Genomic DNA, 22,167 nt, shown 5'->3' with positions numbered 1-22,167 from the left:
AAGTGAAAGTCAGTACTTAAACATTACATTACATAACAATTTAAAGATACATTTAAATCATGTATGCATTTAATTATTTATTTGTGTATTTATTTTAGCTTTTATTAATTTATTTTCCTTTTTATTAATGCATTTATTTATTTCTATATTTATGTTAGCATATAATTATTTATTTGTTCTTTTAACTGTAGTTAATTATTTATTCCTTTACTTATTTATTTCTGTACTCATTCATTTAATTATTTACTTCTAATTAAGTCATTTTTCGTCCTCCATCGCTCGAAGCTGACACGGTTATACCGAAGCTAGTGTACATGGCCACAGTTGCAAGATGAAAAGCGCAGGTTCCACCGAGATTTGAACTCGGATCGCTGGATTCAGAGTCCAGAGTGCTAACCATTACACCATGGAACCATATAACTAAAACGCATCGATATTTCAGCATATAACATAGGTGTCGCTAAAACTCTTACTGGGGCGTTGCTAAACATAAGGCTATACTTTTCTCGAAACTACTGGTAAAGATAAAAAGGTAGAGATGAATCTTTAAGAAAATATCTTTAAACATACATTAAGGACATGTTTGTATGGCGTAAAGGTCCGGTCCTGTATTGCACATTTCTTTGCATTCTTCTAAATAATAACTGATTTCACAATCAAGCAGCCCAGGTTTGATTTGTCTATCAATAAACCATGAATTAAAAAGAATTCTAATCTTTTGTAACTCAGCGCTACAAAACATATCCATTCTCGAATTACTTTTGAAATTGCATTGCGCAATGACTAGCTGGTGGTGACACACCTGTCTCCATAGAGGTGCACAGACATCTTTCTTTACACTGTGCCTTCCTGCTTCAGGTTAAGTTGTTTTGTTAAATGTCTATGAAACAAATATTATGTGGACTGTGTGACAAGCGCATCAGATATCTTATAGGCTATTCATTAAATGCAGAATGAATAGTCCAACGTTAACCTAGACCTCTACACGTGATGTACACTCACTGGCCACTTTATTAGGTACACCTGTACAATTGTATGCACTTCAGTGCAACACTCCGGTCTTAACATCTGTGTTTATGAGGCGTTCCTAATATTCTGACTCTCTCATGTATGTAGCTGAGGACGACACAAATATAGACAACTCTAAATATAATGTAAGCCAGTACAACACTGCCTTTATCTATGACCTCAATAGTCAACATAAGACTGAATTTATACATTTATGTCAAATTCACCAAAAACTGAAAAATTCTGAGCTTAATAAACACAGATGTTAAAACTCTATTGTTCATAAGATGAGATGCAACCTGATTAGACCTCCAGTTAGGTGGAAGCTGGGTGGAGCTCTGCCACTGTAGAGTGGAAGCAACTATAACCATGCATTCACCAAAAAAATAAATAAATTGGAGACCTTATCTCCAAGGTCTCAATGTATAATTAATTCAATTTATCAAATTATGCCAAAGATGTGGTCAAAGATGTCATTGTTCTCTTATTCATTGCTGCCTTTAGCTTTTTTGCATTGTTTTTAGTTTAATTATTTTAACTTGTGATAACATGAGCTGTAATGATTAAATGATTAGTTTCATGATGCAGGTTGTTTGTTTCTAACAAAGAAATACACTACCAGATTTTGTTGGACTTTGTATATAGGTCATTAATGTTACACATGGCCAAAGAAGTGAAATAACAGCCAGCAGCAGTAAATCCACCTTAATGTATTACTGCTATGACTTTACCAGAAGACGTTACATTTAAATTTGAGTTATACAGTATATTGAATGTTATGTTTAGTCTTATAAAAGCAAAATTAACCTGCTGGATTTTTAAGGGAGTTTGGTCACTCCCTATCAGCAAAAGAAATGAGGAAGCGTATGAAGTGAAAGCATGTGCACTGTCCTTGGTGAAGAGAAGATCATGAACAACAACCTTTGACTCAGGAATCTCAAACACCAACCTCTGCATCTAACCCTGTCCCTCTTCCACCAATAACAAATAATCTGCAGAAACATGCTTCAGCTTCAGATTTGTAGTTTTCATTACACATTTATTTCAGTTACAATTTTTATGAATTAAGATTTTACACACAAAATGTGCTTATGAAACATCTGATGCTTCATTAGCAGTATTTTGATCATCGTTTACATTTTTATGCCTTTACACAGACGCTGGAAAAACAATTCCACATGGTGTGAACCTGTACACTTGACAGTGCAATTCAGTTCAGTTTGTATAGTGCCAAATTACAAACGTCACCTCAGGACACTATATAGTAGACATTATTATTATTATTATTATCATTATCATTATAATAAAGTAAAACCCCAACAAATCCCCCTTGAGCAAGCACTTGGTGACAGTGGGGAGGAAAGACTGGAAGAAACCTCCGACGGACCCTGGCTCTTGATGGGCGGCCATACTGCCTCAACCGGTTGGGGTGAGTAGATAGTTTTCATAGTCATCTCCATCATGAAAAATAAGGCAAATATTGCTATTTAGTCACCTGAGCTGTCTCTGCCAGGCTCACTCCCTCCCAACAACCTAACTACCTATGACACTAAACATATCCCCACATCAGTGATAATACTTTGCAGGGGTGGGATAAAATCCCCTGCTGGGAGGCATCACACACACACAAAATCTAATAAGCATATGAAATGCAAAACTTCCCTCCAGGCCTACCTGAAGCTCAAGTCGTTGATACTTGGCAGAGTGAGACAACTCAGAAATTTAGCCCTAAAGTAAAATAAAGTTATTAAAATCTGGGTGATGATGACTTTGAAAACAGCACTACACTTACAAAGACATTCTTACAACTTATCACAGCACAATTTCATGCCTGGATAATCGCTCATTAATCTAACCACTGAGCCTGCACACGTCACTCAGTCCCCCCAACTCCTCATATACAATCTTTCATTGAGTGAAGTACAGGAATGATGCAAAAAATCTGATTTTATAGATCTTACATATCCTACTGTATGAGGACCGAGAAAAGTGGAACTCCTGTACGATGGTCCTTGTTGCAAAGGGATACCATTAGCGGACGGACGCTGCTGATTTCGAACATAAGATAGCCAACAAGCTTTCTGTTACCTAAACTTTTGAGATCGATGCGTAATCTGAACTACAAATCAAGATAATCATATATTACTGGTTGTAATAGTTTTTGTGATACGGGATTGGCAGCCATTTTCTATAAGTTGGTTTAAAGTATTTTTCGCTAGGTCACGTTAGTTAATGTAATACAAGAAGCTAGTCACGTGAAAATTCTGCTAGCTGTTGTTAGCAACATTACAGTCAAACTACGCGTCGACAGGTCACAAAGCGTGACACTGTAATGTTATTTCAATTCAGAATTATAGCTTGGGTGTACTTCACAACAACGTCTACAGGTGTGTATTGGTAGTTTAATGTTAGCCTCTAGCTAGCTTGCGCTGTTATGCAGAAACTATTTGATATAATGAAGCAACATGGGGAAGTAGAATGTTACAACAGTGGTTAGAGGGCGTTGCCACCCACCGGCACTGAAGTCATGCATGACGTGGAGTGTCCATCGCCTAAGAGGATCATATCCACTTTATAGTGGTGAAGAAAAGATTCATTACGACCTGTGAGGTTTTTCGGTGTGTTTACCTGCACAATGCCTGGAATGGTGGTATTTGGTCGGCGATGGGGAATCGCCAGTGACGACTTTGTCTTCCCCGGCTCCATTGAACTGGTCCTCCGTGTTCTTTGGTATGTTGCTACCTTTGTTAATGTCCACGATGAGGACTTTTGTCACCTAAAGTCTAACATGTAGGTGTAGTACTATTACTCATTGATTCTGCCTGACCCCCGTCTTGTGTTCTGTCAATTTTCTGCTGCCATTTTTAGGTGGATTGGCGCCATCATCATGTATACGTACCACAAGGATCGTTTTGATTGTAACGGGAGAGGAGTTCTTCATACCTACCTAGTTGGACTGTTGGTTGTCCTGGCACTCATCATACTGTCATTATGTGCTATAGTCTACGTCAGTGCCCAAGGTAAATCGGTTGTGTTTGATCAAGTCTCTTAAGTTCAAAATTTGTGAGTGAAATATAAAAAAATAAAACGGGCATGAGCAACCTTTTTAGGCATGGAAATCACAGGGTAACATTGCTTGTAGGTTTTCTACAAAATGCAATGCAGGAAGCTTGCAACGTAGTTGTTACTTTGCAAAATTCAACTTTAAGGAACTGGTGGGAGACAATGCAAAACAAAGTTCACTGAGTGTAACTAATTTTAGTGCACACTATTTGTGGTATCATCTTTAGTCACTCTGGCATATTGAAAACTGCTATTAACCTGCAAAAATCTGAAATGACAGAACCTACAGTGCTTAAAAGTAATGAAGGAGACGCCTCTGTTTCTACATGATTGTACATTTTGTTGGCACTTTCATGAGACAGCTCTTTGTTAGCACCGGTAGCTGCTTTTACAGAATGTTTCAGTGCTGTGCTTAAGGGTACTCTGAAAAACACAAGTCAGACAAATTCTGACCTTTAGTTTACTCTGCCACCCTTTGGAAGATCATAATCTTCCACTGTATTGCAGCCCATCGAACACTTACCTGCAGGGTGCAGGTGTATTTTTTGTAAATTTCAGTGATATCTGTGGCTGTTGTTCAGGAACCATTACAAACCCCAGGCCGCGACGCTCTATCCCTGCTCTGGTGTACCTGCGAGCTCTCCTGTACATCCCTGAGTTTGCATGGGCTTGTCTGGGAGCTGTCTGGGTGTCTGATGACAGTAAAGGCTGTGATCTTGCCACAGTGGGTGCTGTCATCGCAGCAGTGGTTGCCAGGTGGGCTGCTTAGAGCTACAGCTTCATAGTTCATCATATTAAGAGTAGTCAAAGAGGTGTTTTAATCCAAAATCCTTCTGTCTTGATCATGATAGCTGGATCATTCTGCTCTTTACGGGGTTGGGCGTGGTGTTTGTGTTTGATCCGCTGGGCAACCCCCGTCCTCGGCCCACTGCCGCAGAGTCACAGGGAGTGCAAGACCTGGAAAGCAGCGGGGTGTCCCAGTTCTTCTCCACAGCTCGCTCCTCGACTGCTAAGGTGTGGGAGAGCCGGCTGCGTCTCCTGTGCTGTTGTCTGCCACAGGACGAGAGCCACCGAGCAGCATTTTCCAGCATTGCAAAGCTTTTCAGTGGATTTTTCTCCGTAAGGGTTCCCTCTTTCATTTTGTCTGTGCCATTCTTTACATCTGACAGCTAGTGGCTTTGTATAAACCTAATTATATTAATAGATTGTAGAATATTAAAAGAAAACGGATTGTAATGGGAGTTTAAACATTTGGATAGTGTGAAAAATGAGAGACCTTTCAGTTGTGTTACACTGACACAAAACACAGTATGAGAGGCACTCTGGTACATTGTGTGTTTTGCAGGACACTGACCTGGTTCCCAGTGACATAGCAGCTGGTTTGGCCCTGCTGCACCAAGAGCAGGATAAGATGGAGCAAAGCAGAGACCCCAGTGTCATAGTCAGTCACAGTCCTTCCTCTCCCATTGTAAGTACTAGAGCCTGTCAGGCTACTCAGTCAATTTCACGTCAGTCCTAATTAGGGATGCACACTCTTAACCGAATAATACCACCAGTTAAATAGTTAAGTCTATTTAAACAGTTTGTTGAAAAATAGGTTATAGGGCCTATATATCAACTCATGGGCACATGGACGAAAGCTAATCAGACACACTTCCCCAGCGGACTGGCTTCCCCAGGCTAGCTAGTGTGGTGCTGTCTTTGCATTCCTGGGCTGGGACATGGACTGGGTATTCTCCACCACAGGACTCATAGTAAACAGACAAACCCCACAGCATGTTGCTATTTCTGAACAAAAACTAGTAGGCTACAAGTTTCTCTTTTGTTAAGCTGTTGGGGGATTTTATTATTAAGCCGAGAGAAGGGGAAAAGGTTTTTGTTACAGTGCTCTCAGCACTGGAGATTTCAGTGTGTGTTTTTGTTAACCTCAGTGCCCGAAGTGGGCTGGTATACACAGTACCAGCACTTCTGCATTTTACTCTTCAGCATAATGGACTGGGCCTCATTTTTCTGTCTGAACCCGACCCGTGTCCGAGAGTGTGGCGTCCAAACCTGACCTGGACCTGACAAGCGCAGTAGTTAGGGTCTGATGTGAACTAAATTAATTCAGGCAAATCATCCCATTTTGAATAATCATTTAATATTACAATAATTCTGAGCAATTCAATAAGTTTATGAGACACTCCAGCAATCTGGTAGATAGGGAACAGAGGAACAATATCTCCCCTTGTGCAAAGGAATAATTACGGTATTAAATAAGAAGATTGTCACTGTGGCCACAAGGTACAGTCATGTCTGTCAGAGTCCAGAGTCGGCTCCGATCCCCTCTCCACCCGGTCGGGTCCAAACGCACACTCACGACTGTAGCACCATCATCCTTCTCTAACCCACAGCTGTCCTAACTTTTATCTTTTCCCTGTTACACCCCCTGTACACTCCCCTCCTTCTGGGAAATGTCTGAGATGTCCAGTTCAGGAACTTCTGCACACGAACAGTTCACGTAAGGTTAAAGTTATGCTCATTGCCCATTTAAGGAGGACTTATCTTTGAATGTTAACCCCTAAATTAAACAAAGAGGACACAAGCCAAGATATTCTTGCTTGAGCAAGAGAAGAGAAGAGAATCAGATCTCTCCAAGCTTATATAAACACTTAGCTCACCTTTACATGACTACTACAAATAATATCTATATATGAACTACACACTATTCTATTACATATTACCTCTGGACTGGTACCTTGTTTGTTTTTGACCACTACACAAGCTCATAGTGTATAATGTTTTCCCTTATCATTAAATGAAGCAGACATTTGAGTGCTCCAGCCGTCTAGTCTAAAGTTTGACCTACAAGTACGAACCCAACACAGACCCAAACATAATTTCAAATTTATGTCCGAACCCTTGCGTAACCAGTGGGTCCCATCGGGCTTGGTGTACTTTGAAAGGGGGTAACAGTTTTATCCAGCATCTAATACGATATAATACGATATCACACACTCCTAAACTAACGTAAGCTGCCTCAGGTCAGCAGCACACAGAAGTTATTTTAGTAGGCTGTTTTATTCTGTTCAGTTCTACAGGTGTGTGATGTGACGATGTGTGTTCTGTTGTTTATGCTGTGTTTGCACATAAAAAAGCCGCTTATGGAAAAAAGTTTTTTTTTTTTTTAAATGGGTCACAGACATCATTTGAAATAGCATTTTAATCATGTCTGTTAACTAGTGTCAGCTATTGGTCAGGAAATATATTGAAAATGTGTATCTCTAGTCCTAATGTTTAAACATATTCTTCTTAATTGTGCCTTCTGTTTAAAGGCAGCAGATTTGGAGTCTGAGTTGGAGAAAGCAGCCCACTGTATGCAGTTTGCCGCAGCAGCCTATGGTTGGCCACTGTACATTTACTCCAATCCATTTACTGGGCCCTGCAAACTCAGTGGAGACTGGTAAGATGAACGCTTTATCTGGGACAGCTGCAGTTTTTTTCCACTGTAGGAGCCTGCTGACCCATAACAAAGTATACCCCTTGTTATGGGTTCCTCTTGTGTTTCCGCTGTCCTCCGCCCCCTCTAGGGTGACTTCCTGGAGCAAATTTTTGGCACCTTTGATAGTACTAAATCAAGTTCCAGGAACACTAGAGGGGAGGGTGTGGGTGCTGGAAGGGCTGTTGCCTGTGATTGGTTAAACATCAGTGTCCTCACTTCTTAAGTATTAGCATTACATGCACAGTAGAGCACAAGCTATACAGGAACTTTAAGACTAGGGCTTCTCCCTAATAGTTGAATAGTTGAGTCATTAGTTGAGAGACCTGTAAGTCGACTGAGGCTCTTATAGTCGAGCCTTTGTTTTTATTTTATTTTTTTGTCAGCCAGTGTGCATTATAATAAAAGCTAGCCCCAGCCCGGTACTCGTTTTGGTGTGCCAAGCAGCAGTTTGCTCAGTGCTTCCCCCTGTAGTCATTTCCAGTACTCAGCCACAAAATTGCATCATTGTTGGCAGAATCTCTCTTTTGTCAGATAAAATCTCAAGAGATCAAGGTCAAAACCTGTCCCAGGTTGCATGTATTTTAGTTTAGTTCAGATGCAGTTTGTTAGGAAACTGGAATCTGACTGAAGTGTGTGTGTGTTTGCGTCAGCTGTCGGAGTCGTTCAGCAGAGTATGACATAGTCGGAGGAGACCACCTCGGCTGTCACTTCTCATCCATCCTGCATACCACTGGGTTACAGTACAGAGACTTCATCCACGTCAGCTTTCACAACGAGGTACGAACCTCACTAGCTCCTGTGAAGAATACTCATCTGTGTTCATAGTAGGGTTGCTGCGGTATCCCGGTTTACCATGGTATTAGAATCGATGGTTATTATGCCAAGTGCATTTGCTTATTACCAGTATTGAAGAAAAAACATATGCACCTTTCTCCCCGTCTGCCTGTCAGACTCCGCAATGGTCACCTCACGCACACAGGCAGTGGACAATATCACAGTTTCATGGTATTACGGTATACAGTATTACATAATTACTGTTATTATCAGCTACAGTGACCCTCCATGGAATGAAAACAAAAAGGTCTTTTTTTTTTATTTATTTATTGCGTATTACTGTGCCAGTTGACTGAGCTGGACTGCACTATCAAAATAATTTTCCCCTTTGCTAATCTCTGACTTACAGAAGGACTCACACTGATCCCAATGTGCCCCAGGAAAAACACACGCACAAACTTTCCGGGCTCTCCTGAGTGTGTCTGTGTACGTGACAGCGCAGCTACAATAATTTAGCAACTATTTTGATAATCATTTAGAGCAGTGTGGCAACATTTCTCACTATTGTCAGGAGTTTTACAATCTGGTCAATCGATTTAATGGAGAAAATAATCAGCAGATTATCCCTAATGAAAATGATCAGTTGCACTTGGACACAACATAGCTCAGTAGAGCTCCACCTCACGCAGCTACAACAACCAAGTCCTGTGTGAGTGACAGGCTATTAGTGTAATAATATTATAGTATAACAGTATAGGACATCTTTTTCTGCACTGTGTAGCCTTTTAGTACTTTTAAGTACATTTTTGTGATAATGGACCTACTTACTTGTACTTAACATTTTAATGCAGGACATGTAAGAGTAAGCTACTTTTACTACAGTAAAGGATGTGAATGTTTCCTCTACTACTGGTGCTAACATGCAAACTGACATGTTTTATGTTCATCGATATCCTGTTTGTTATATACAGATCTATGAGATCCCCTTCTTCGTGGCTCTGGATCATAAGAGAGAGGCTATTGTGGTGGCTGTCAGAGGAACACTGTCACTGAGGGTGAGTTGGAGCTCCAACCAAGCACAGTGTGAATAAGAGATGATAAAAAACACAGTACTGTTTCTATTTCTGGACAAGAGCTGTGTATTTGTAAAGCTAGCTGTCTGTCCCTGTATTTCTTTTTAATGTTCAGAATCCCTTCTCTATTTGTGTAAATGTGTGAGAGTGACCAACAGAACTGACTGATAAATATAGGTGGCACTTGGTCCACATCTGATGTCAAGAGAAATTAAAATAGCAGTCATGTGGAAATAGAAGCATGAGAGGGAAGTGAGAGTGTGGTGAGTAAGCGAAGGGGTGTGTGTGTGTGTGTGTGTGAGAGAGTGTATCAAGGCATCTCTACGCATGAAGGTGAGAGAGAGCTTGTGGTTACATGGATGAAAGATACTATCATTTTTCTCTGATGTCCACAAGTCTGAAACAATTGTTCCATCACTGAGTTTGAACATGATCCTCTACAGTCTTTACCTTTCACCTTTGACATGAAGGCTGATGTAGGAGTAATCAGTTCCCCAGCTTGTTGTGTACCTCACTCAGTGTGTGTCCTGCAGGATGTCCTGACAGACCTGTCTGCTGAGTGTGAGAACCTGCCTATAGAAGGAGTATCTGGACCTTGCTACGCTCACAAGGTCAGTATAAATGTAAACACTGTTTCAACTGTCTTGGCCACAGCTGTCTTAACATGAAGACTTGTAATGTGAAAGTGTGTATTTCAGCAGAGATTAATGCTTCTATGCCCCTGATTAACGTAGGGCATATACCAGGCAGCGGGGTACATCTACAAGAAGCTGGTCAACGATGGTATCCTTAACCAGGCTTTCTCCATTGCACCGGTAAGAAGTGGAACTGAGGCTGGGATCTACATTTCATCCATAGAGGACATCGCTGTATTTTATTTCAGTTAGATCTCTGCTGGCAAATCCTATTTGGAGGGAATAAGATGTTATCTATGGGACAGATTTACAGTGATGGCACAGCTGAGCCTGGTAAACATGATACTGATTTGCATTTGTTCAATTTAAATAGCTGTGCTTTCTATACACACACTTCCATTAGCCCCTTCTCAGAGAGACAGAATAGCCAAGGTTTTACTCTGAGACGAATGAACTATAAGTAATGCAATTGTCTCCCTGTTACAGTATGTACAGTATGGGCTAATATATGCACGGGAACTGTGTTATTCACATTTATTTTCGCAGTTCTCTCAAAATTTGTTTAAGATTTACCTACATTTGGACAGAAACATTTAACTTGTGGCTGATTTCCCTTGGCTGAAGGTTTTTGCCGTTTTGTTTTTCCAAACAGTCTTATTATTATATTGTAATATTGTGGGCAAATTATTGTCAAGAAATGGATCAAGAAGAATCCTCTATGTATGCAGTGTGTTTAATTGTTTGTGTGTTTATAGGAGTATAAACTGGTGATCACTGGTCACAGTCTGGGCGCTGGCACAGCGTCACTGCTGGCCATCCTGTTGCGCAGCTCCTTCCCCACCCTGCAGTGCTACTCATTCTCTCCACCAGGGGGACTCCTGAGGTAAGGGATGCTTTCTTTGGCAAGAGCAAACAGGAGACAGGAGGCCTGCACCTGTCTGGTAACAGACTGATGTAATAACTGTGAGTAAACGGGGCGAGTGTATTTGAGAATATATATTATGATTGGACATTTCATTTAAACTTTATTTATACAGTTGTCCAATGAGAGCAGGTCACTTTCAGGTCACATGACAATAAAAGCAAAGTCAAAAATCCAGCAGGTAGACAAACATGAAATAAGACTTGTCCGTGCAGATTGTCAGTCATCCAGGTCATAGTAAGCTGAAGAACTTGCCTCTTGGATGAGAGGTGAAACGTCTTCAACCTAAAAACCTAGTCCAGTTTTTTTTTTTTTTTAACAAAACAAGACTGCAGGTGAAGGATAAGGATAGCGGCATTAAGCACCACCACTACATTTGAAAGGCAACAATATGGGTTAAAAGCCAAGTTAACCTTATCGCCTGTTTTGTTTTACAGGTCTGATTTTAAAATGTATAACGTAACATGCTATTAAACACTGGAGACTTCATCCATTCTTCCAACTATGCTTTCTGTATTTTCTCTATGTGCAGTAAAGCCTTAGCAGATTACTCCAAGGACTTTGTGGTCTCAGTTGTGCTGGGAAAGGATCTGGTTCCCAGGTAAGACAGACATATTTTTCACAGGTATAAGAACATTTGTTTTAAATTAATCGTGAATAAAAATGTATTATATTGTATGTTGGTACTGGTTAGTTCCTTGTAGCAGTTTAGCCTAGTATTCACTGTGGGTCACTGAATACATTTGTGTGTTAACAGCACACCGGTCTCTTGTCTTCAAAAGGCAAATATCAGTGTCCTGTGGTGGTGTATGGACTATTATAGACTACTGTGTGATGGAGACTGTTATTACAGTCTTTTTGTCTTTTCTTATTAAATAAGTTTTTCCTTTGCACTGTTCTTTCTTTAAAGCCCTACCTTTTCAGCCTAGAGGGTCTAATGAGACTGAAAACAAACTCCTCCTAACTTCTTTTTGCCCCTCCCATCACATCCTGTTTCTTAGCAGTGACACAAAGTCACAACAAACTGTACAAAATGCAGCCCCCAGTCTGTGCTCTGTGTTCCAGTGTCACCTTTTCAACCTGGCTGGCCCAGACAGAGCCGAATGGAGGCAAAGCGTCAGTCGACCTTCGTCGCTGCTAGTTCTTTCACATCAGCTTGGTGTGTCTCTGCCCTTAGATGTTGCTAGGTCCTTTGTGGCTTGCTGTTTGAAATGACCACTAGCAGTTTGAAAAACACTTCTTATAGGCTTCACTAGGTGGCAGGTGGGGCCGAGTCACTGACCTGATTTTGACAACACACTTTAGGAAAGCTGGAGTAACAACAGAAGAGCACTATGTGGCTGGCTGTCATGGAGCGGGGTATTAGAGTGGAGAGACATCATATACTGTCCCATTTCCATTTGTTTTAATCAAACAATGTATAAAATCTGAGTTAGTGTACCTTTAAACACTCTACTGTCATTCCTTTGTTACAGACTGAGCATTCCCAATATGGAGGACCTGAAGAGAAAGATTCTTAAGATGGTTTCAAACTGCAACAAGCCCAAGGTACGAACCATTCAAAACGGTGACGTTGGCATGATTTTGAGCCATTGACACCAACTATCAGTATCATAAGACCCAGGCAGTATTTGTAGCCATATTTCTGTCTGTGCTGCAGTACCGCATCCTGCTGCAGGGATGTTGGTACGAGCTGTTTGGAGGACACCCAGACGACAGCCCCACTGAGATGGACAACAGGAGGCAGGAGCAGCTTGGCCAGCCGCTGCTGGGGGAGGGGTCACTGATAATTCATCCTTCATCATCCTATCAGAGTCTTGCCTCAGACGACTCGCCTGCCCACACGGCTGCCCACCTGGCAGATCCTCTGTTCCTGCCTGGACGTGTTCTGCATATTACAGAAGCGGGGCCGCCACGGAGGTGTGTTTGCAAATATTGATTCTTGTGCTGATTTTTTTTTTTTTTTTCCCCACAGCAGATTTATTGTAACTATCAGGGAAGCCTCAACATTTTCCAGCTGGCAGAATAATGTGAATAACTATGTCATCACAAGGAGCAAACAGTGCAGTTAATGACCAAATGGCATTTCACGCTGCATTCATCTCTTTCTGTTCAACTGACATGTCAACCCTTCTCATTACTCCGACATCGACTGACATTTTAATCCTTTTTAACTCTTCCTGTCTGAACAAATAAAACTGACATTTCAATTCCTTTCAGTGCTTGAACTTGAACCGTCAGCTTCGCCCTGTGCTTACACTTCATCTGAAGCTTTAGCTTCTTTCAGTGCTTCCATTCCAACTGCCATTTCATCTTTTTTCAGTACAGTACAGATGCAACAGTTAAGCTACGTTCACATTACAGGCTTTACTTTTGATCTTTTTGTGTTGATTGTATACATGCATTCATGGTTGCAAGTGATACTGTATGTATCCAGCTCCGGCTTGAACACCTTTGAGGTCCTGAACTGCCACAAATGCGCAGATTTATCTGAAATGTGAGCCGTGTGCGCACAGGAATAACTACAGCAACATAGTTTGTGTGACAGTCAAATTGGGTAAGTTCCTCAAAAACTGCTTGGTTACAGTCTGTTCCTTCTACTTTGGCTTGATCCGAAGCTTCTCCATAAATGTTTATCAAAAGTGAAAGTAAAAGTAAAAGTCTCTTCACTGGCCCTGTTGCTCTGATCCATGTTTACTTTTACTGGTCTGTGAAACCTGACACTGAATGAAGATGACAGGCAGTATGCGCACAATCAGAGGACTGAGACATCGAACAAACCACATGAATTCCAATCTGGCCTTTCTGACTGTTTATACTGGATATGAATCAGATCTAGGAACATATATGGAAGTGGCTCAGATCTGGTTTGAAAAAAATGGTTTGTTCACTTGGAGGGAACAAAATCAGATTTGAGTCATTTGAGTTTTTTTTTTTTTTTTTTTTTAAATGGCTAAATCAACGGCTCCATGTTGTCACACAAATAATTTCAAGTTGTCTTTGACCTTTATGAAACTGAACTGAAATGTTGGTTTTGGACTGTTGGTTAGACAAAACAAGACGTGTGAAGACATCATCCTGGACTTTAGGAACTTATGACATTTTTCCCAGTTGACATTTTTTGGACCAAATGATTAATTTGTTCAGAAGAAAATTGGCAGATGAACATTTTTTGGACCAAATGATTAATTTGTGACTCAGAAGAAAATTGGCAGATGACTCAATAATGAAAATAATTGTTAGTTCCAGCCCTGTTGTACAGTATTTCATCAGCTACATCAACAAACTGTTTCAGGCACAAAATGTCTGCAGTGAATACAAAGTAGACAAGTTAAACTTTTCTAGAAACCTATTGTTTTAGATGCTGATCTTGTGTGCTGTGCATTAGGGCACAATCTGAACTCCAGATGTGTCACTGCCAGATGGTAAGAGGCCTAAGACTCTTTGAAAGGTAATTGTCAGCTGGACTTGCCACCAAGTTTCTTCTTTCTCTGTCTCTCTCCTCAGATCCTGTTTTTCCCAGGTCAACTACCGTGTTGAGTGGTCTAGTGCAATGGCGTTCAGGAGTATTTTGATCAGCCCCAGTATGCTTTCAGATCACATGCCCGACGCTGTGCTACACGCACTCAACAGTCTGACCAGAGACAGGCCCTTCTCTCTCTGCCCGTCGTCTTTAAACAGCCAGCACAACACTATCTGAAATGTACCACCTAGATGTGGACTCTTTATCCTGTACATTAAACTTGCTTCTGTTTATATGTAAGCCATGCGATTTTTATCCTGAAAAACATTCTGATTATTAGGCTTCTTACACATATACAATTGTACTTGACTGTAATTGTAATGGAGGACGTGTAACCATAGAGATTTTGTTAGCGCCATAAATGAGTCTGACTTGTGTGGAGAAGCAAAAGGACTTTTGTTAAATTGCACTTTTAATTATTAAATCCAAATAATTTGTTTAATTTCAGCTCTCTGAGATGCTCCATGAGCAACTTTATGCCATTACCTTTGAATGTGCGATGTGCTGCGTTTCTACTATAATGTCAGTGTTGTACATTTTGTATCGGTGTGTGTGTGATCTGGTGGGGGAGCAGTGTGATCCAGAATGTGATTAAATCAGGGCAACTGTTGGCTCCTAAGGTGGAGTGTAGCATTGTCTTCACTGTGTATTAACTATGGTATTCTGTCTTGTGTTTACTGTTTGAGACATCGAGGTAAAAGCTGCCTATGCATTACAGGAAAAAGGCGGCAGAACTACAGAAAGACTGTGGAGAGTGCAATGTGTTTACAGTAAGTTTTGTTCTGCGCTTCTCTGATATTGTAATAGTAATAGTGTGTGATATTTAGCGTAAACATAGGTGTAAGGGAAAAAGATTCTAATTAAACATGGGAAAACCTGTTTATTTGCCATGGGTATTGTATCTCCCCCCCCCCTTTAAGGATCAGCTGATGCCCGCATAACCGGGCACTGGAACTTCCCAGTTCCACTGCCGATATTCTGTACAATATTAAAGCTGACTCAGCACATTTCTGCTTATCGCATTGGGCTCCTTGATGTAAATAAAAGTCTTGGTGAAACACTTATTTTTATTTTTATTTGGGATACAGAAATCTCTGTGACAGTAACCTGTTGAACTGAAAGCCAGTAAACTACATTTCGAATAGAGTTTTCAAAATATAAACAATTAGCATTTTCTTGACTAAACCCTTGTGAGTCAGGGGGAATTGGTGTAAATAATAATACAGTGGTTCTAATATATTGCTAAAAAGTTTTTTACTCCATCCTTCTCGTATCTGTTTAGTGTGTGACGTCTGCGGGATATCATAAACACATGACATGTTCAAGGGAGCTTCGGAAGCTACAGCTTCAAAGATCAGACACTGGGAAGTTCCACTGCCGATATTCTGTACAGTATTAAAGTTGACAACACATTTCTGCTTATGTCAATAAACTTGTGTAAGTAATAAAATTTTTGGCCTATATAACAATTTTATTTATGCGACATATGTAGGGAGTTATGGGTACCAAGCTGGTGCTGAATTAATTTACAGACGAAGGCTGAGAAAAGATATTGGACCATAAATAATTACCCACGTCACATATGCATATGTATGTATGTATAACTACAAATACATTTTTGGTTTTACTTTGAATTGGCAGTTAAATATTCCCATAGCCATTATTCTCTGCAGTGTTTGATAAGTAGGGTAAAGGCGTTCTTCTCAATCCTTCCGACAGCACGTAAAGGCAGCATCAGGAGCTCATCTGTTGGACAGGGAAACTAATCAGGAGCCAAGTAAAGACTTTTTTGTACTGTTAGCGTCAGTGCTGGCAAGCTTTTAAAGCCAGCCTCCCAGACAAACAAGAAATACGGACTTTGCTTATGAAGTACAGTGTCTCCTCTGTACAATAAACAACATTCGAACTATGTTTAGGAGCACAGCTTTGCTGTGCTGAAAGCAAGGCGGACTGCCAGAGCGCATCTTGCGGTTAGCGTTAGCTGGGAAAGAAGTGTAAGTAGAGGCAAGAAAATGGAGCTGGACGACGTAGTGCTGTATCAGGACGACTCGGCCAACTCGACCATGATGTCCGAGCGGGTCTCAGGTTTGGCCAGTTCAATATACCGTGAGTTTGAACGGCTAATCGAAAAATACGACGAGGACGTAGTGAAGGATCTTATGCCGCTGGTCGTCGCCGTGCTGGAGAACTTGGACTCGGTGTTCGCTGTCAACCAGGAGCACGAAGTGGAGCTGGAGCTGCTGAAGGAAGACAACGAGCAACTTGTCACCCAGTATGAGCGAGAGAAGGCACTGAGAAAACACGCAGAAGAGGTGGGTGCCACAATACAAATCTGAAACTAGATTATAACCCACATTATAGATTAAAGACTCACGTTATTTATTTAAGTGTGAACTCAATTGGAAAATCTGGCAATTCTGTGTTGCGATGCATATCAACTACACATCGGATGTTTTTAATTATGAGTGAGTACTTTTTATAAAATATAAAAAACCCATTCTTTGATTCGGCACACGTACAGACCCCCACAAAACACACTCTTGGATAAGAATTACACTTATAAACTGGTTGTTGACACTTGCTGCGGCCCGCTGTCGGGCATTTTGGCGGAAGGAAATTCGGGGAATAACAGGCGAAACTCTGTATGTTGAAATGTTAAAAGAATCATAGCTTGGTTGGGTGTGTGGCAGAAATGACGAGTCGCTCGACTTTCAGGCCACAACTGACCGTGTGTTAGGACAGAAACATAAACAGTGCTGAGCAGCAAATTGTATTGCAGCTGAAAGTTGATGTCAGCATCGATACCTCTGTTGGGACAACAAGTGTTGAGCCGCGGGAGACATATGCAAACCAGTCTTTGGTCTTCTGCTCACAGCAAACCCAAATGTGAATTGTCAGTGATCTGGTTCAGCGTCATGTCTAATGACTGAAGCAAAAGCATGAGCCCTGTCATTTGACCCAGCCCAGTGTTAATCCACTTACTGGCAGGCTCTTCAGTCTGTTTGCAGACACTAACACATTTTCTGACACTAGGAACGAAGTTAAACTTAATTTTCGGTGTGTAGGTTAACAGTAGTTGTATGTTCTTATGGTCAGATGACTTGTGGGTGTGAATTCAGCTTCCAGTTACTTTATTTTTTTTAATATCATTGCAATGCCATTGTTTTGCGTTTTTGTCATTTAGTCTCTCTTCTTACAGTCATGATATTTTGGCAGTGCCTCTTGCAACATCACATTTTCTCTGTACCAAGAGACCTGCCATAAATCCTGAATGTGCAGACATGGCACACAAGAGCTACAGTGCTGTGTGATTTGCTTTGCTATTTTGTTAAAAAAACAAAACAAAAAAAAACAAATACCAGTTGTTTGCTGTAACTACCAATGATCCAAGTTGCGGGGTATTTCCTGTGCAATACTTTAACAAATGTTTCTCAAAGTAACTGTTATGATTTATGTTGGTGAGATTGGTTGCAAAATGTATGTGATGCACATAGTGTTTGCAATAGGAACCAGATCAAGCTCCTTTGTATTTAGGTGGTGGTATTCTCTGTAGCACCTACACTTTGCCATAATACAGTGTAACTGTCACAATTGGTATCACAGAAATTTAAGCTATTAATTTGTACAGTGTTAGAATGTGGAACCTTAAGGTTAGTTAAATATTAAGTGTGCTTTTGTTTTGAAATGACTGCTTTCTGAAAGCTGCTACAGTCAGCTGATTATCTGGCTGCTTAGTCACATGTCTAAAAATAATTTGTTGTCAAGGTTATAATATAAAGTAAGTCACCATGAAACATGCTGTTTGACTTGTCTGTGTATTATGTCATGCTCATACAATAAGGCTGCTAATGTTGGGTTGATTATCTCATCCTACTTTGGGCAGGAAAGTCAAGAAATACTTAAAAGACTTGTATGAAAATGCAACATAAAATCAAAGCTATTTCCTGAATATCAGTGCTATGTTTGTGTGTGTTGTCTTTTTGTGCTTTTTATAGCTCAAATCATTAGCACTCTTAATCATCTGTGGTCCTCACATTTGGGTAGAGCACTCACAAGCAGCCCTCATTCAGGCACCTTAAACAACGCTGAACTGCTGCAGGGGTTTGCACTTAATCTGGTTTATTATGTTACCAGTCTGTATGCCTTTAATCCCACCAAAGTTAGTGGTGGTCAGTATGGTTTAGACAGTATTCTAGACAAACCCTTACTGCAACGTAAGTGTTTGAAGATTAAAATAACACAATTATTATTGTTTTTATGTGCAAATCACAGTATGATGTGTGTGCATGTGCAGTTTTATGGCTTCGTCCTCAGTGGTTTTTCTAGTGGTTAGCATTCAACTTGACAGTTCAGTCTTGAATGACGGGCACGACAGGTCATAAAGCGGCATGTTAATAATTAGGGTCATGTTGTAACAAGCTTTTAGACTCGCACCCGAGGGATGTTCCATAAGTATGTTATGGGCTTTTTAGTCTCGTTCCCTCTGGCTGCTGTGTGTAAAATACTTTGTCCTGTGTGAAAGTAGTGCTTCACTCAGGCAGGCAGCCACTTAGCTTTATGTTGGTGTGATCGGTTATATTCTTATACTGAGATGATGCCATAGATGATATCCTCTTTATAGGAGTTTAGCTACTGTGCATGTCAGAGCAGGAACTTGAATGAACAGTCAGTTTGTGATGTGTTGTGTATATAGGAAGTAGTCATGACAGTGCCAGGATGAGGTTGATGAACAGAGCAGGTCACTACACCAACTGTTGTTTTGAATTTTTTTTTTATAATGGTGTCAATTTCACATCTCTGGGACTGGTATAAAACCATACTTTTTTCAAATTTAGATCAGGAAGTATTGATCAAGGAATAAGCTTATACATCTAATCAGGCTTTCAATTAGCGGCAATTGCATGTGTCTACAAACACTTCTACTGGAGTGGGGTGAATTAAAGAGATAATCAAGTGAAAACCTAGAAAAACTTAAAGCTGTTATATTTTCATCTCCCTCAGAACCTTGTCCTCAGTTACTAAGATGTTTTCTGTAACATCAAATTGTCGTGACTGAATAAGCAAACAAAATGTTACTTTTTTGGAAAACACTTGCTTAGTCACTGTTTATTAAGAGTTTGACACTAAAACTCAACAAACCAGTGACATTATGGATGGTGTATCTGATTAGTGAGGCTTGATCAGACATGATTGACACTACAGGCAGCCCAAGCAGACACCACCACAGCTGTCATCAGATTCTCATTCACATATTGTTAAAATTCTCATTGGTTCAGGGGATTGTGAGGCCTGCTCATGTAAAAGCAATAAGAAGAGCATGGATATAAATGCAAATATGTCATGTGAAATTAATAAAATGGCCCTGCATTTGACAGGACTCCATCATTTATTGTCAGCGGCTGATGAGAAAACAGGTTTTCAGGCCCTTCAAGAGCTTTGTTGTGTCAGGCACTTTGACTAAATTCATGCCAGTTGTATTTCACATAGTCTGTAACAACAATGAAAAACCTCCAAACATGTCTGCTGTTTAAAGGGCAACGCTTCCCTCAACTCAAAAGGAACTGCAAAGGAGGCACTTGAGTAGACTGGCACCGACTCGGTTACTAAGCTGCTCATTTTGGGCGGCAAGTCACTGTGGAATCAAAGGGTAATCTTGCAAACAAACACACTGTATAAGCCAAGTCATGCTTTTCACTGCTCCAAGCCCAGAGGAATACCCCCTCAGTTGTTTGTTCGAGCAGAGGAGAGGAAAAGGCAAGGCAGGAAATTCTTGTGGAAAAACAGCACTTCCCTCAGTTCTTTCATCCAGTCAAGATTGTCTGCTAACCTGTTAAAGACCACAGCCTAGTCACGCATAATGTCATCTGATCGGTCATGAAGTAGGAACATGAACTCTAGGAGACACAGCAAGTGTTGCTTTGTGCTAACATGCTGTAGTGTAGCCTCACAAAACATGAGTAAAACAATCTCTTATTATTACAACGATGGAGCCCTGACTGAAGTTTTTTGTGGCTCTGAATGGCTGCGTCGCTCTGTCAGTCCACCACTTGGGTCCAGACTGAAATATCTGGACAACTATCCAAATTACTATTCGTCAACTTTTCTTCTTGTGCCAGAATGAAGTTGACATTTGTGGTTTTGAATAAAATGTCTTGACAACTATTGGCTGGATACCTGTGAAATTTGGTTCTCATATTTATGTTGCCCAGAAATTGAATCTAAGCCACTTGAGTGGTCTGTGAACTGTTCATGCACTGTCATCAGCTCAATTTAGTGCAACTTTAATGATCATGCTAACAAGCTAAGCTAAGAAGGAAGCATTGTACCTGCTAAACACTGGCATGGTAGCCTTGTTATTGTTAGTACCTTAGCATTCAGCTCAAATCACCTCTGTGCCTGTAGGCTTCACAGTGGTGCAGTCATTAGCATCAGCACCCCTGGGACCCTCTATGGGACAAGTGGTATAGATAATGGATGAACTACTGTGCCCAAGTACAGTCTTGTTTCTTATTTGACCACTACAGTTGCCAGCATGTTTGTCAGCAGGTGTTGATAAACAGTGTTGTAATGATATCCAGAACTTCTATGTTGCTATGTTCTCACCAAATTAGTTGTATCTTTATAATGTCTGTATTATTAACCATGTCACTGTAATGTTTTCACACTGCTTGCAGTGCAGTGGGTCTTCAGTCAGCTTGTTGTGCTTGGTGGCCCTGGCCTTACGCACGCCAGTTTCCCCAAATGTCCCAGTGGCAACCCAAAGCCTAAAAAATTAAAAGGAGTTGATGTCACTCTCTGTCAATTGAGTGCCAATACAGTGGAGCCCTGTTTATATGGGTGTGCACGCACTTGTGCTACAGCCGCATGTGTTTGTGAGAGTGTGTGTTGGCATTCAAGGACAAAGCCAGCATTATACATGCAGTGTGGGCGCAGGAGTGCATGTTAAAATGCTGGAACACTCATTCTCTGGAGCACTGTCATATGCACAAGCTTCCTTCCTGGGTCATATGATGATTTGATTTTGATTTGATTTATTTATTCTTTCAAGCATGTAAAGACAGTTGATATGTCAAAACACATAATTATACACATATCCAACAAATGCTAATCCAATATCAATGTGCTTATTCCTAGTACATGCTTGAATGGAGTAGGAAGAAGTCAGACTTATCCAGTCCTACCCCATGACATCATCTTACCATCACTGGTTTGCAAGCAGTATCTCTACATAGATAATTCTCTTCTACACCACACAAGTAATATACTAAAGAATTATAACAGAGTGTTAACATTCTTACATAATTACATTCTTAAATAATTTTCTTCTACACCACACAATATACTAAAGAATTATTACATAGTGTTAACATTCATACACCACACCCACAATGTTCCATCTAATTAATCATTGAGCCTGATCATGCATATATCTTGATTGACACATGCCTTTATATTTATGTTTAAATTTGTCAATTCTATTACTATTTTTTATGTCCACACTTAAATTATTCCATAGTTTTACCCCACTTATGGAAATACAAAATCTTTTTTTGGTTGTACGTATAGCATGAATTTTTAAATTTAACTGACCCCTTAAATTGTATCCCCCATCCCTTTCATTAAATAGTTTTTGAATTCCACCAGGTAATAAATTGCTCCTGGCTTTATACATAAACACTGCAGTCTTA

At 40.4% G+C, this 22,167-nt stretch overlaps 2 protein-coding genes and 1 non-coding gene across 8 annotated transcripts in view; 2 read left to right on the top strand and 1 right to left on the bottom strand.

Moving 5' to 3' along the window:
- Positions 1–342: 342 nt before the first annotated feature.
- On the bottom strand, positions 343–414 carry trnaq-cug (transfer RNA glutamine (anticodon CUG)). The gene has a single exon. It is a non-coding gene; the product is annotated as a tRNA-Gln (tRNA).
- Positions 415–3,017: 2,603 nt separating this feature from the next.
- Positions 3,018–15,358, top strand: daglb (diacylglycerol lipase, beta). Its single transcript, XM_020587317.1, has 15 exons — positions 3,018–3,738; positions 3,877–4,028; positions 4,653–4,827; positions 4,923–5,190; positions 5,417–5,539; positions 7,386–7,513; positions 8,203–8,329; positions 9,298–9,381; positions 9,933–10,010; positions 10,134–10,214; positions 10,790–10,917; positions 11,489–11,557; positions 12,432–12,504; positions 12,617–12,876; positions 14,464–15,358. Exons 1-15 carry the CDS (start codon positions 3,644–3,646, stop codon positions 14,654–14,656), a joined length of 2,034 nt encoding a protein of 677 aa, XP_020442973.1. The 5' UTR covers positions 3,018–3,643; the 3' UTR covers positions 14,657–15,358.
- An 838-nt stretch (positions 15,359–16,196) lies between these two features.
- The window catches only part of spag9b (sperm associated antigen 9b), a 32,008-nt gene continuing 26,037 nt past the window's right edge, over positions 16,197–22,167 (top strand). For 5 of the 6 annotated variants that reach the window (XM_020587314.1, XM_020587309.1, XM_020587312.1 and 2 more), the window contains exon 1: positions 16,198–16,791. In XM_020587314.1, the coding sequence (XP_020442970.1) occupies positions 16,492–16,791 (300 nt within the window). In that variant the 5' untranslated portion in view covers positions 16,198–16,491. Of the gene's footprint in view, positions 16,792–22,167 lie in introns of all 6 variants that reach the window. The other variant, XM_020587307.1, reaches the window with a different exon arrangement.

This window comes from Monopterus albus, unplaced genomic scaffold (genome assembly GCF_001952655.1).
Source record: "Monopterus albus unplaced genomic scaffold, M_albus_1.0 scaffold452.1, whole genome shotgun sequence".
Taxonomy (NCBI): domain Eukaryota; kingdom Metazoa; phylum Chordata; class Actinopteri; order Synbranchiformes; family Synbranchidae; genus Monopterus; species Monopterus albus.
The sequence above is the reverse complement of the archived record's forward strand: the minus strand, read 5'-3'. Positions and strand labels throughout refer to the sequence as shown.

Excerpts from the sequence above, each read along its gene's own strand:
- daglb (XM_020587317.1), top strand. The coding sequence starts at position 3,644 with ATGCCTGGAATGGTGGTATTTGGTCGGCGATGGGGAATCGCCAGTGAC. Across the intron at positions 10,011-10,133 it reads GACCTTGCTACGCTCACAAG|GGCATATACCAGGCAGCGGG; the intron begins GTCAGTATAAAT and ends TGATTAACGTAG. Across the intron at positions 11,558-12,431 it reads GGAAAGGATCTGGTTCCCAG|ACTGAGCATTCCCAATATGG; the intron begins GTAAGACAGACA and ends CCTTTGTTACAG.